The following is a 16,006-nucleotide window of genomic DNA, read 5'->3' on the forward strand; positions in this document are numbered from 1 at the left end:
TTCCGCAGCTGGTGGCGCCTTTTTTAATGTCCACTGCCCCGCTTTGCCCCAGGCCCCCTGAATCCTCTGGGCGGCCCTGGTAGTACACACACTTCAGTAGGAGCACTAGGAACAGACAACATCTCTCGGAGGGGTGGGGGAAAGAGCTGGTCTAGGCATTTTCTAGTAATTTCCCTCACCTCCTCCAGACCCAAGACATGGTCCCACTGGCCCATTTCCCAACTCTAGGGGCACCAGTTGGGGAAAGAGCTCTCCCTACCTCCTGGGTGGAGTGGGAAGAGAGGGCTGGGCTCCTCTTGACCACTCCTTAGACCGCTGGGGACATATGCTGGGTCCATGTTTACCACTCCACCCCATGGGAATAACTGCCTTGTGTTCTGCGTGAAAGTTTCAGGGTTCAAACTCCACCAGTGATGCATGATACATGACAGTTACAGTTGCACATAATGCATTTTTTAGCAAATTTACTATTTGCAGAATTTTTTTTGCTGAACTTGAATTATGATACAGTCTATAATTACATGATCATGCTCTATTTTTTCCATAGGGCCCCATCTCATTTGGTGCACTGGATGGTGCTCTGGGGAATAACCAGGGTGGTGTAGTGAATGAAACAGTCTGTAGATTCCCTGCTTTATTTGCTCTAGAAGCTGGAAGGTGTGTAATTGGCTCAGGGAGGGAAATACAGGAAGAAAGAGGATGGTCTTGTGGTTAAAGCAGATGACTGTCACAGGAGAGCTCAGGTCTATTTCTGCCACTGTTTTTGTGTATGACACTGAACATGAAATTTAGATTAAAATTTTCAAAAACACGTAAATCCCATTTTCAAAAGAGGCTCTGAAATACTGAGGGGAGTTTTGAAAATGGGTCCTAGGCTCCTAAAAAACACAAGCTCTTTTGAAAATTTAAACCTTAAGTCAAAATGTTAGCAGGTAGCCATTAAGTGTGTTCTCATTTCCTCTGTGCCCCACTTACGACCCTGGAGAAGTAGAAGTGTGGAGCACTCGTAACTGCAGCTGTGCATGCTCCACACCACTATGTGTGAAGCATGGCAGCATGGTCTGGAGGAATGTTCAGAGTCTCACATGCCTCTGCCACTGACTCATGGAATTGCCGCAGGAGAGTCTCTCTCTCTCTCTCTCTCTGCATTTTGCCATCTGTAAAATGGGGATAACAACATTTTCTTATCTCTCAGTGAAGAGAAATTCATTGATGTTTGTGAGGTACTCAGAGCCTACAGTGATGAGCAGTCTGGAAGAGACGGGGAGGAAATAAGTGATCTTGCATTGATTGCGTCTCCAGCAAAATAAAGCAGGGACTGTCAATTGAATGACGAGGATAAAAATGATGGTATTCCTGAGTACATTCTGTACATTGAATGAGGCAGGGCCTCAATTAAAAAAAAAGTATGTGATCATGACACCATAATCCATATGTACCAGAGCCAGAAGGAAGGTTGCACAGGCATCATGTAAATGCTCACTCTTTTGTGTAAACTAACTTTAAATGAACAGATTTGTGCATTTTTACCTTCATTCTCTCATTAAAATGTACACCAGCTTATGGCTAAAAGTCAGTATTTCACTTTATTCAGATCACTGTCAATCATAAGAAAGTAGATTAAAAACACAACATGTAAAGGAGAATAATTTGACACAAAGTTTCTCTTGCAGGCTGTGAGGTCCCTTAAAGAGACAATCGAAGACTGTTGGGACCAAGATGCTGAAGCTCGACTGACAGCCCAGTGTGCTGAAGAGAGGATGGCTGAACTCATGATGATTTGGGAGAGGAACAAATCAGTCAGCCCAACAGTCAATCCTATGTCTACTGCCATGCAGAATGAGCGGTAAGAAGTGAAGTAGTCTGGTGTAAGTCAGCTGTCCTCAGTACACAGGTCACCCTGGGAGTGAGATTAGAATGTTAACAGTAGCTGAATATTCTTGGGAACTGGCATATTTATATGAACATGTGTGAGCTAGTGTGTATATGGACTTTGCATAGTTTTGTGTAGATTTTTCACAAACTTACTATATGAATCCACAACTAACTGATTCCTTGTAGCTTTGGGTCCCCAAATTCCCACAAATTCAATACACCTATGATGTACACAACTGTATTTTGGGGAGAGAGGATCAGACCTTCTGACTGAGTTATATAGCTACCTGAAAAATAGCCTTGAACTTTCACAGTCAAAATAAAGAAGTGATTATGAAGTGTCTTCAGGAACTCTTGCTAAATGATTCATGACATTTCTGTTTAAAATGTTTCTGCTAAAAGCTTTGTGTGTTCACTGCCAGCTGAAAGACATGAGTTCAGGAAATCATTCAGATTCCCAGTCCTGTATTTTTTAAGTAAGGAACCACAAGGTCAGCATTGACTTTATAATGATTCTGACCTGCAAAGAGAGAGAGAGACTGCGTATTTCCCTTTTCTGACTGTAAATGATCCAAAGGGAAGGAGAGTCCGCTGAGTTGATATTACTGCTCTGTGTATACTAGAGATCCTGTTTGGGGATACTCTTGATACCCAGGGCAGTGTGTCTTATCATATTAAACTTGTGTTTAAAATGATGTATCATGGATTTTTATCATAATTTGCAACTCCATGATTTTTCCTGTTTCATTTCCTCCATCCTCTCTGCAGGGCTCTCTTCACCTCCCTCATCCCAAGATCTCTTCATTGCACTTAGAGTGGAGCCTCAGCAGTGAAGTGGGCAGTCATCAAATGGGATGACAAAATTCCTTACTTTTGGCTTTAAAAACAGTTAAGAGGCTTGTTACATAAATAACATCCATGATGAAACCTGCTGCCCTACAAGTTCAATTTCATGGCAGCCAGAATTTTTCATGGAAGCTATAGTGTGTTATCAGAGCTCCTTAAGTGGTTGGTCTTCGGATTATACATGAGGGAAAAATAGAGGCCTTCAGTGGTGAGAGGCAGTTTGTTTGTTTATATATATATAAAGTCTTAATGTCAGACTTTTTCTTTTCTTTTCTTTTTAAAGCAACCTGTCACATCACAGGCGTGTGCCAAAAATCAGGCCATATCCAGATTACTCTTCTTCCTCTTATATTGAAGACTCAATCCACCACACTGACAGTATAGTGAAGAACATTTCTTCTGAGCATTCAGTGTCCACTACACCATTGACTTCAGGGGAGAAGAACAGAAACTCCATTAACTATGAACGACAGCAAGCACAGGCTCGCATCCCTAGCCCTGAGACTAGTGTCACCAGTTTGTCCACCAACACAACTACCACCAACACAACTGGCCTCACGCCTAGCACTGGCATGACTACCATCTCTGAGATGCCTTACTCAGATGAAACAAACCTCCATGCTACAAATGTCATGCAGCCTGTTGGACCAACTCCTGTTTGTCTGCAGCTAACAGAGGAGGACTTAGAAACCAACAAGCTGGATCCAAAAGAAGTAGATAAGAACCTAAAGGAGAGCTCTGATGAGAATCTGATGGAGCATTCCCTTAAACAGTTCAGTGGACCAGATCCACTCAGCAGCACCAGCTCCAGCTTGCTTTACCCACTGATCAAACTTGCAGCAGAGGTGACAGGACAGCAGGACTTCACACAAGCTGGGAATGGTCAAGCATGTTTGATTCCAGATGTCCCATCTACTCAGGTCTACCCTCTTCCCAAGCAGCAGAACCTTCCGAAGAGGCCTACTAGTCTACCTTTAAACACCAAAAATTCAACAAAGGAGCCACGACTGAAATTTGGTGGGAAGCACAAATCAAACTTGAAGCAAGTGGAAACTGGAGTTGCCAAGATGAACACGATCAACGCTGCAGAACCTCATGTGGTAACAGTTACCATGAATGGAGTGGCCGGGAGGAGCCAAAGCATAAACTCGCATGGTGTAACAACCCAATATGCCAATGGTGCAGTGCCATCTGGCCAGACAACCAGTTCAGTGGCACACAGGGCCCAGGAAATGCTGCAGAATCAGTTCAGTGGAGAGGACAGTCGGCTGAATATTAACTCAAGCCCCGATGAGCATGAACCTTTACTGAGACGGGAGCAGCAAGTTGGCCAAGATGAAGGTGTTTTGGATCGTCTAGTGGACAGGAGAGAGCGACCGCTGGATAATGGCCGAACAAACGCCAATAACAACAACAGTAATTCATGTCCAATGCAAGACGTTACTACACTTGGCACCCAGAGAATGACAACATATCCTGGGCAGACCCAGACTAGAAGAGCACAGAGGCCTAATTCACTAGATCTATCGGCCACAAATTCTTTGGACAGCAGTAGCTTGCAGTGTAAGTGTTGACAGGACTCAAAAAATTTCCCAAACATTTTCTTACCTGAGAATTAAACATAAGTACGTGGATGAAAAATACCTGTATTGTCTCACAGCCCAAATAGCCAACCCCCTCCCCACAAATTGCATGCATATTTAATTTCGATTAGTGTAATTTCACTCCTCCCATTACATTAAATTTGTAGCCCCTGGCCTGAAAATATATCAGTTCTTTCTCCCTCCCCCATCTTTGGAATAAATTGGTCCCCTTTCTAATCAATTCTGCTTTCACTCTCCAAATCCAATCACTTCTACATCTCTTCCTCTTTGCAGAGCTTCTCTGCTACTGCTGTCCCGGTTCCACTCCTGGGTATATTGGAGACCCTCCTAAGCCTTCTCCTCCTGTCCAATATTTCAGGGTTGTTAAAATAACTGATTACAATAACTAGTTACATATGCCATTATTTTTAAATGACTGGTTGCACTATATTATTATTAGCTTTTCAGAATAAGTACATCTGATTTTATTGTGGTAAGTAACAACAATTACAATTATATAAGTTACTTTTCTTGAAATATTCCAATCCTGTGAGCTGATGTCTTGGTACCCAATACTGGTAGGCAGCTCTCACGTATGATTAGCATTAGATAATGCTGATCTAACGTACTGATCTTCCAGGGCTGAGACCTGGAAGATCAGTACGTCCCATTAGGGGGGTTCAGACTAGATAGAAAAACTACAGTCTGCTCCATACTTTTGTCTGAATCCCAGTGTAATAGTAAATATTTCATCAACCTAGTGTCTGTGTTGAAGAAATTAATCAACGGTAGCATAAAGCAACATATTTTCAGATATAAACAACTTTAATAGACTGTAGAATAACTGTAATCACCCTTTGGGCTTCAACAGCAAAGGACACAAGAAGCCACAATGGGCTTTTTGTCTTTTCCCTGCAAGGCAAAAGTAACAAAAGGTTACAGCTAAGCTCTCCATTGGTTATAGCCTCCATTAGTTATTCCCTGTTCTGTTCAGTTTCAAAGGGACTGTTGGAAAGGCCTGTTTATCTTTCTTGGGCGGGGGGCATTTCCAAAATACCCTGTGTTCTTGGAAGGAGCCAAGGTAACTGGGATTGGAAGCCTTTGAATGTGCTTAGGCAGACAGAGAATATAATATTAGCGAAGTTATTTGGATGTGGGGGCTTTCCCAGCAGAAACTGAGACGAGAGACACATGTTTAAGTTAGCAATGTAAAACACACTGATACTTTTTGGAAAGGAAGAGTGCAAACCAGCAACAGAGCACTCATTAAATACAGTTAAATGTTCACTGGTGGAATGTTTTTCTAGCTTCAGTTTGTTCTAATTAGGAAAATGAATTCAGTTAGGTTTGGGGTTGTTTTTTTATTATCCTTTTTTCTTACCTCACCTTTTTACAGGTTAAATAAAGAAGATGTGTAGGGGTTTTTTTGTTTTTTTTAAACAGTCAAATCTCAGTTGCTGATATTTAAACACAGAAAAGGTGACAAACAACTGTCTTAAAGGTGTCACCATCCTAGACTCAAGTCCTGGTTCAGGAAAATCAGAGAATAGACCAGGGGTAGGCAACCTACGGCACGTGAGCTGATTTTCAGTGGCACTCACACTGCCCGGGTCCTGGCCACCGGTCCGGGGGGCTCTGCATTTTAATTTAATTTTAAATGAAGCTTCTTAAACATTTAAAAAACCTAATTTACTTTACATACAACAATAGTTTAGTTAGATATTATAGACTTATAGAAAGAGACCTTCTAAAAACGTTAAAATGTATTACTGGCACGCGAAACTTTAAATTAGAGTGAATAAATGAAGACTCAGCACAGCACTTTTGAAAGGTTGCCGACCCCTGGAATAGAACATTTGGCCTCAAAATGAAAAGCTAGGTTTTGTCTGTGGTCATGTATGTCAGAACCTATTTGCCAGGTAGAAAGGAATTTAAATGGTAAATGATGTAATTGATACCATTTAAAAACTCAGCATTTACTGCCCTGTAATATTGCAGTAGTGCTTTGTCTCCCATTCCAAGTATAGAAAAATAGCATGGATACAAAAGTCACATTAATGTAAATGCTGAGGGCTCGATTCTACTCTTTTACACCAGTGTATGCGTAGGGTAACTGAAGTGACTCCACTGGAGTTACTACAGATTTACACTGTAATAATGGAGAGCACAATCTGGCCCTTTGTTTTAATGGCACCCACTGTACATAAATACTAATCACCTTTCTTGTCACTATTGCTAGTTTTGACAGGATTTGTTTTTTTCAGCCTACATGTACATGTAACTACCTTGAACTCTCAAGTATACTCTTCCTGTAACATTTTATTTTTGACTTTTATTTTCAGTAGGTGACTCATCACAAGATGGCAAACCGGGCTCAGGAGAAAAGATCAAGAAACGTGTGAAAACTCCATATTCACTTAAGCGGTGGCGCCCTTCAACATGGGTCATCTCCACTGAACCACTGGACTGCGAGGTGAACAACAATGGCAGTGACAGGGCAGTCCACTCTAAATCCAACACTGCTGTTTACCTGGCAGACGGAGGTACTGCCACAACAATGGTGTCTAAGGATGCAGGAGTGAACTGCCTGTGAAATATTTTAAAAGCCGACAAAATGACATTTTTGCATTATTTGAAACAAACATGCAGAAGACATTTTAAAAAACTGCTTTCTCCTCCTGTCAGCACCCCCTGCCAAGAACTCGCTTTAAATAGATTTCAGCTATGCAGAAATTTTTTAGCTTATGCTTCCATATTTTTTGTTTCATTTTTTTAACGTTTTTGCACTTTTATTTAGTATCGCTAAAGTTAAGTCTGTCTGTTTTTGACCACAGAATTATATATATGTGTATCAAAAATGTGGTCTCAAAATATTTTTTTAAAAAAAATAACAAAAAAATGTATTGCTGATAATCAGTTTGGACCAGTTCCTAAAGGTCACTAAAAACATAAGCAGACTATAAGACAGGTTTGACTGCAGTGGTGTCTTGTACCCATGTTTTGATTTCTGTGCACAAGTTAATTAGTATGTTTCTATGTTACAGAGTGTATTATCTTTTGAACGCCCTACTTTTCTTGTGTTATGTTGAAATGTGCAATAGTCTATAGTTCACAGTATGCTTTATTGGAAAGTGTGTTTATAAAACTGCCACACATTCTCCCCCTATTCGTATTTGTTAATTTTTTTCCTGACAGTTTGGCAGTCGGTCATTAATGACAGTGAACTTTGCACACCATAGCCAGCTTGAAGCAGCTGCCTATATCTATCAATGAGCTCTAAGATTATAATGGAAAATGCATGAATTTTCCCCACCTTGAAAGGACTTTTAAAAGGAACAAACAAAATATGATTTCAGCTGCCTTTCTTTTCAACCTTCCATATCTTAACCAGTTTCCTTCATAGGAGACATAACACTGGAAGGGGAAGCTTTAAGCAAGACAGTGTTGAACAAAATGTGAGGAAACAAAGTAAGTCTGCCATTTTTCCATTTGATTTTTGCTGCAGTTTCAGAGTTTGTATTTATGAACATTTTTTATTGATTGCTATTAATGTGTATTTATCAGAAATCCTAATGAACTGTCCTACTAAGATCTTGAATATAAGTAGGTTGCATTTTGTTACTTACAAGAGAAAAAAGCCTGACTTATGATTGACACAAAACAGTCATGTGATGAGCAGCTAAGCGTCTATTAAATACCTCTGCAGAGGTAAATATTGAGGTCTGGAGCCATGTCCATCAAATTGCATATGCAAGTATGTTTATCCTAATTGGCGGCAGCTGAGTTAAGTAAAAACTAGTTTTCTTAGAGTTTTGTATAGACCTCTTAATTCATCTTGCTATTAGAATTTTAAACATACACTTTTAAAAGTTATGGCCATGTGGAGAGATTTCAATTTTTTATGGTGAAAACACTCAGAACGTATGTAACACTACATACATTGACTTCATGTATTGTGACCATTAATCCCTTGAGGTGAGTGACCACAACTTCTTCCCAGGGTAATAGAACTTGTTGTCTATTTAAAAAGAAGTAATTACGTCCTTACTGGCCATTCCAACCACATGAGGCCTTTGTCTCAAGAGTGATTATTTACCCTGCTGAAATAAATTTAATAAGAAGTAATTAGCTAAAAAATTGAAGTATCTAGCGTAGTGTGGCACTGAGCAAAGCTTTGTAGCTGTATTTGAAAATGGCTCATGTTCGAACACCTTAAACTGTGGAAAAATGATTCCGTCAGCATGCCAAATCCCTATGGCAGGATGCTGGCAGTCAAGATTTGCCACCAAACTTGCCTTTTTTCAGCTGACTGAATCTGATTTTCTGTCCTTTCAAGACCATTCATTTCCTTGATATTGCTCTGGTACAATCTTTCCCCATAAGGTAACTTTTTCTAACTCTCTTTGAGCCTCTGATGATTACCTGCCATATGTAATATATGGCCTTCCATATCTGACTCTGTTTCCAAGCTTCCTTGTTTGCATTCCTGTCTCTCTCTGGCATCTTATCCTGCTTCCTAAATGCTGTAGGCCAGATTCTGCTGTCAGATACACCAGTATAAATCCAGAGTTACTCTGTTATTATACTGGTGTAACTGAAATCAGACTCTGGCCCAGTGTAGTTGCAGGAGTGTAAATCAGGGCAGAATTTGGCCTCCAGCTCTTTAAGCACTGGCCAGGTCCTTACACACAAATAAAGGCCCCTGCTTTTCTCTTAGGCACAACTCTGTTAACCTAATGTATAAATATACAGCTGCTTCTCTTTATGTTGCTAAAAAATTTTCTCCATTTTATTTTCAGTTCTTTCTCCTGCTTGCCATCTGCTGCAATCTTACATCCCAGATATTGAAAACTTGCCACTTGTTCAGTTGGCTTGCATTACACGCCGGTCTGAATTCTTGGCACTATAGTCATAATATTGCCTGTGCTTTTTGTTTCTTTTGGGGTTTACCTTCACTTGAAATTCTTCACACTTTTTGGGTCTATGTGTGAATTTCTGGAGTACAATACTACTTTGTTTTTTGCAACAATCACGATATCACGTGCATAATGAAGATTGCTCACATCTCTTCTAGTGACTTTTTGCTTTGCCTTAAGTGTAACCTTTATCATCGTTTCAGAGTGTTAGTTTAAAAAACATCTGTAAAACACTCTGTGACAGTTCTCAGGGCACCCAGGACTGTCTCTCTCCTTGGTTACCCCCTACCTCCAGCAAGAGGAAGTCTTTCTTATGGTAGCTAGGTGTCAGCTCCTTGACACCATGAGCCTTTCAGCCACTCACGCACTCTTCTCTGAGCTATGCCAGCCCTAACTTCACCTTGCACCCCAACCCCTGAGTCCTTTTGAATTATTCCCCTGCGACATCCAGCCCCTAACGTTAGCTAGGGCAGGTCTACACTACAGGGGAAAATCGATATAAGATACGCAACTTCAGCTACGTGAATAACCTAGCTGAAGTCGAAGTATCTTATATCGAATTACCTACCGTCCTCACGGCGCGGGATCGATGTCCGCGGCTCCCCATGTCGACTCCGCTACCGCCGTTCGGGTTGGTGGAGTTATTGAGTCGACATGAGCGCGTTCGGGGATCGATATATCGCGTCTAGATGAGACGCGATATATCGATCCCCGAGAAATCGATTGCTACCCGCCAATATGGCGGGTAGTGAAGACGTACCCAAACTCACAAAAATTCCAGACCCGCCCATTTTATCTTAAATCACGGCATCTGTAAACCACGCAGCACTTGTGAGCATTCATACAAAAACAAAACTAGGGTTATTTAAGAAAGAATAAAGATTTAACTAGAAGTTAGAGAAAGTGATAGAAACTTATGACAACGCAAACCTGGGTCTACACTTACCAATGATTACCTTTCCTATATAATAAGGTAGTCTTTCCCCTCAGGGTTCAGTCAATTGCTGAGCTGGCTGGTGTCGCATAAATGTTCATGAAAGCCCCCTGCTCCGTAAGTGGTTTCCTCAGTGAATGGATCCAGAGTGCCTTTCACTCTTTTGTCTTTATTCATAGCCCTGGTGATATTCTGCCTGCTGTAATATTCCTTTTCACCTCCAAGTGGTTTCAATCATTGGCAGTTGTCTTTGACGGTTTTCCATTGACTGTTCTGGGATGTGGCCAGGTTAGATAATGGACCCTTGCATTGCCCTGCCAGCTGACTGGGGAGGGGTAACAACTCCCTCTTGCTTGAATGAGACATCATTGAAACATGTTGCTCCGGTGACTAATTTTTACTCCAAGTCCATAAAGCATGCTTTCAGTATAAATACATTAGTTCTTAAATATCCGTACACACATCTCATAATGATTGAGTCTTGACAAGTTATGAGCTTTCTATAGATACCTTTTATGTTACTCTTTATGGATAAATATCCTGTAAGACGTGTTTGGTGCAGTGAGTTTGTCAGGTCTGAGGTCAGAGAGGTTTGCAAAGAACAGGGACCCTTTGCCAAGGAGCATCTGTATCACACACTCACACTCTTATCCAAGGGTTTGTCTACACTACAGCCTATGCCAGCAAAATGTATGTCGCTCAGGCATGTGAATATTCCATCCTCCCTGCACAACATAAGTTACACCGACATAAGCACTCATGTGCACACTTGTATGTCGGAGGGAGAGCTTTTAATGCTGACATAGCTTCTGCCACTTGCAGAGGAGGTTTTATTATGCCAATGGGAGAGCTCTCTCCTGTTGGCATAGAGCGTCTTCACCAGATGTGCTGCAGCGGCGCAGCTGTACGTATAGACATGGCCTAAGTTGAAGCATGCTAGGAAAAGAAAAATTATTTGCTCTAAATACTACTGCTTTCTGCCAAGGCTGCTTTTGCCAAGCCTGATTACACCAGTCTTGTAGCTTTTGTTTTAGGCCAAACCTTTGTAAGAATTCAAACTTTTTTATGCTTGATGCAATCAAAGATTTAATAAAATCACTGTACCAGATGGAAAAGTCTTTCTGGCATTCTGCAATTTTCCCTAAGCATCCTTAAAGCAAATATAACTTTCACATTTCTCGTGTCTTTCTCTAACCTTTTGTTGAAAACCTTTGGGGTAAATCACAATTGTCAGAAAGTATTTGTTGTATAATCTATCATGGATAAATATCATTTGTAACATAGTAGAAATATGTACACTTTATCCCAATATGAATTCTAGATCAAAAGGAGCAGCTTTATTACTTCTAAAGGTCAAGCCATACAAATGTTAGGTATATATTAAAATGTTCTAATTTTGCAGCATTAGATGATGTGAGACTAAATATGGCTTAATTCTGATGTATAATTAGCAAAGCCTTTGTTTTGCTCACAGTAGGTAATCTTATCTTTTCCACAGAACACAATTCCTGTAATTAAATTACATTGAATTAAAGCTCACAAAAGTACCTTGGAGAGTCATACTAAAGGTCAAGTCAAATACAAGAGAGAGAATTCTACAAATCAAACCTATTTGTTAACTAATGTACAGTAAATCAGTTTTGGAAAGTCCAGCTTATTTATTTGTTCTTAAAAAAATACATCAATGGATAATGATGAAAGTTGATAAATTACCATTTTTCTAAATGCATATTGCAGACAATATAAATGTATCAAAATGACAATAGACTGATAATGTAAATAGCAATGGATTGTGCCAATGTCAAATAAGCAATGGTAGAATATTTTATATGTTCACTTCTAATATGGAATTCAAGTAAAATGTTACAACAAACATAGGTGACCTAGCTATGTATAGGCCACTCAGAAATCTTATTGGTTTTAGAAAATCACACGTATTAAATCTAAAGGACTTGTCCACGCAAATATGTTGTCTGTTCACACATTTCCTACTCCTATTAAGTTATTTATCAACATCACACACTTAGTTTTGAGAATAGGAATTCTAGCCATATGTGTAGACATGCCTATATGGTGATAGATTTATTTTCTTTTTAACAAAAATAGAGATTTATGAGTAGATTATGAGGAAATTCAGGGGAAATGTTCCAGATAGTGCTCCACAAATGCATATGTGCACACTGGCTAAATAATTAAACGATAATCCCACTCTTGCTATTCCCAGGTGTATTTAAATTGCAGAACTAAAAGTAAAGAAATACTTCATTTAAAAGAAAACCAGGATGCATTGTGATTATATCATCTTCGAACCCCGGGAATACTTGATTGTAAAAACCACAAATTTTGTCTGTATTATGTTTTGTTAATATAATAGTTCACTTCACAGTCTTTTCTGTCATTCATTCACATCTAGAAAATTACCTGGTTTTAGTCGCAATGCAGTTTTGTTATTTTTTCAAAGTTTATTCGGGCAGAAACAAAAGTGAGAGGGATGTTGGCAGGTTTCAGGGATAAACTGAAAAATGTTTGATATGGAGTTGTTTAGAAAGTAAATATCCTTCCACCCAACAACTTACTCCAGAAAAGCTCTTTAATTCTGAATGCTGCAGGAAAAGATACATATATTAAAAAAGACATGAACATAGACATGTATGGAAGAGATTATCAAACAAAATTTGATAAGTACTATATTCTTACTCAGCAGATACATCTTATGTACATAATATATATGCTGCATAATTTCAGGGCCATGCAGTTTGCTGGAGCCCTCCATGTGTTCTAATGATATTGCTAAAGTACTTTTGAGAGAGAGAAATTAAAAATATACATATTCTACTAGTGTATCTCTCATGGAAATATATTCAGATAGTCATTTTGTAATGTGATAAAAAATGAAAACATCACAACTATTTTGTCCCTTAACATTATCTATACAGCATAGCCTTTCTGGAAATAGTATATATGCTGTGTGTTTTACTGCCAAAATGTGTCCGAACAATGTATCTTTGTTATCTTTTAGGTTTGATTTTTGAATATAGATTTACATTCACAGCTTCCAGATCCTGACTTTGATCTATACAATCTGTCGTTATGGGTGCTTAGCACCTCTCAGGATTGACCTCTTATCCATAATGAAATTTGCTTCCCACCTTTTTTGGTACATATAAAAAGAGTTAGTAAACCATGGGCAGCTATAAACACAGAAATTCCAACCTGAACATCTGCCATGAGTAAAATGCATACACGTAAGTCAATACAGGGAAAGTGTTTTAGATTGTGCTGTGATTTAGACACGCACACAGGCACTGAGTTTTGTTTTTCCCGGTAGGTGCTCCACCCCCTGCTCCACCCTTGCCCCGCACCCTCCTCTGAGGCCCCACCTTCATGCCTCACCTAATGCCCCTCGCTGCTCACTCCTCTCCATTCCCTCTCCTGAGGCTGCCCCAACCGCCACTCCTTCCCCTCTGCCCTGCCCTCCCCTAGCACCTCCAACCAGTCACTCGCTGATCGGCGGTCAGCCCGAGAGCTGATCAGCGGCCAGCCCCGGGGCCGGAACCAGTGTGGCTGGTGGACGCTGAGCAGCCCCTATTTTTTTTCCATGGGTGCTTGAGGCACAGAGCACCCACAGAGTTGGTGTCTATGTACATGCACCAAATAATAGTTCCTTATCGCTACCACAGAGAAAATGATAAAGGAAAAAACAAGATTAAAACAATCTATAGTATAGAGTAAATCCGTAGGTTGTGTCCTTATCCAGATGTCAGAACTCATTTGTAACAATCTAACAAAACATTCACCCACAGATAGACATCTCATTAGCCTATGAAAACTGGGCTGTAGATCATTCAGCACTTTCTCTACATTTAGATCGCGGATTTTGCACTCAGGTGCGCAGCACATCAGTTAGGTAGATTTGTATTTCTCAGTTGCTCATCACATTTTGTATGCATTACTTTTTAACCCTTTCTTACTGCAAAAGCTATACATACTGCAATGGAGCCATAACATATTTTTGTATTTGAAATATTGTGTATGTATTTAGATGCATATGTGTTATGCATTAATTCCATTTTTAAATACTATGAGTTGGGTATGAAATAGGCACATATAATGTCCTGATCAAATATGTAGTTTTTCACAGGCCATTTTTAAGTTGCGTCTTCTCCATATTGCAATAGAAATTGGACTACAACTATGAAACTAATACAATTCCTCCTAAATACTTAATATCCCTCAGAATAGAACCTGGTCATTGACTGTGTCTGTGTGTACTTTGAAGAAAGGTAAAAAATGAGGAATACAGTCAATATGAAATGCCTTTGAAGCTGAATAATTAAAGGTTGTTGGGGTTTTTTTTAAGTTTCACTCAGAATGTTAAAATTAAGTCTGAAATAAATCTAAGATATTTAAAGAATATTTGACATTTTCTTTTACAAGACCTTTGTGATGTTATAGCTAAGGTTATGTGTGCAGTTCCAATATAAATCCATTTTTTCACAGGGCCTTAAATCTACTGAAAAAAAATTTCTTCTTGGGTTAAAAGTTATACAAAGCTTCACGTCAGGAGTATATCGTTTTGGTTTTGTGTGTTTAATTTTTAAAATGTAGTTTAGTTTTGGTATAAAATAATAATTAAACAGATGTAACATTTTGGGGTTCCTTCTGCTCTCGCTGAAGTCAGTGACAAAACTTCCAATGACTTCTGGCAGGATCAAGCTTTTGGCTCTCCTGGGAATTCAAATGGGAATTCTATTTGGTATAACTTTGTCTAAGAAATAGTTTGTATAGGACTTGATTCAATTTCCATTCAAGTCAGTGGGAGTCTTGCCAGTGATTTCAGTGGAAGCAAGATCAGGCCCCCTGGCCGCCTTTACAGCAGATTTTCCCCCTTTTTATAATTTCTCATCATTGTTACCACTGGTGTAGCTCCAATAGTGGGAATGCTAATGTACATAGGCCACTTCTGGGTGCTGGCATTTTGAGCAGGGTTAGATAATCTAACTAAAGCTGCACCAGTGGGAGCACAGGCAGGACATTTGAAGATAAAGGGCCTGTTTCTCATTAACTGTAAGGTTCCTTTATAGTGGTCTGGGCTCTGCTGTAGTCACAGCCATTGTCCAGGATTCATATTAAACACTGTTTTACTTTACTGCACATGCCAATGCCATTTTAAATAATCTTACTCAAGTGGTTTAATTTACATAATTGCAAAATAAAACAGAACCCAATGAACTGCTGACCTGTAATTGAAGTTGACAGTGATTCCAAAGGTGCCATTCTAGTTAATTTCAATACATAATCCATGTTTCAACAAATTCAGTAATTGGCCTAGGTTTGGAAAAGCTCCTTCAGATCTCTTCCATTCTCTTGGGTAAATTAATCCATGAGTTTGGGGACAAGGGGGCGGAGTTGTAGGGGTGGCTAATTGGCTGTTTTACAATTGACAACGAAAGGTCGTGGCCATTTCCACACTTTTGCCGTTTTGTTAAAGATTGAAACTAGCTCCCTTCTTTAGAGTTTAGTAGTTCGGGGGGCTTCCAAAAGTTACCTTTTCACAGTTGATTTACTCATTTTTCAGGCAGAGTAGTAATTTGCAAGATTTCTTTCTGGAGCACTTGATTCAATCTTGTGTCTTCAGAACCTGATGATGATGTAGTCTGCAGCCTAATTGTAATATGTCTTAGGCTACCACATGCATGTTCGGTCACCACTGAAAGGAAAGGAAATAGTTAATGGGATTAAGTAACATTAAGGTGGTGAGGAAAGCAGGTAAGGCCTAGTGAATATTGAGTTCATTTGTCACTTTGATTTTCCTGGGTTGTGGCTTTTATTGCTCTCTCTCTCTCTCTCAC

At 39.7% G+C, this 16,006-nt stretch overlaps 1 protein-coding gene and 1 long non-coding RNA gene across 3 annotated transcripts in view; one reads left to right on the forward strand and one right to left on the reverse strand.

Annotated features, from left to right (window-relative positions):
- The window catches only part of BMPR2 (bone morphogenetic protein receptor type 2), a 169,416-nt gene extending 159,623 nt beyond the window's left edge, over window positions 1–9,793 (forward strand). For both annotated transcript variants that reach the window (XM_044978537.1, XM_044978538.1), the window contains 3 exons: window positions 1,674–1,846; window positions 3,005–4,284; window positions 6,647–9,793. In XM_044978537.1, the coding sequence (XP_044834472.1) occupies window positions 1,674–1,846; window positions 3,005–4,284; window positions 6,647–6,897 (1,704 nt within the window). In that variant the 3' untranslated portion in view covers window positions 6,898–9,793. The remainder of the gene's footprint in view (window positions 1–1,673; window positions 1,847–3,004; window positions 4,285–6,646) is intronic.
- A 1,610-nt stretch (window positions 9,794–11,403) lies between these two features.
- The window catches only part of LOC123378482, a 32,091-nt gene continuing 27,488 nt past the window's right edge, over window positions 11,404–16,006 (reverse strand). The window contains exon 5 of the long non-coding RNA XR_006582635.1: window positions 11,404–15,864. This is a non-coding gene — a long non-coding RNA (uncharacterized LOC123378482). The remainder of the gene's footprint in view (window positions 15,865–16,006) is intronic.

Source organism: Mauremys mutica, chromosome 10 (genome assembly GCF_020497125.1).
Source record: "Mauremys mutica isolate MM-2020 ecotype Southern chromosome 10, ASM2049712v1, whole genome shotgun sequence".
Lineage (NCBI taxonomy): Eukaryota > Metazoa > Chordata > Testudines > Geoemydidae > Mauremys > Mauremys mutica.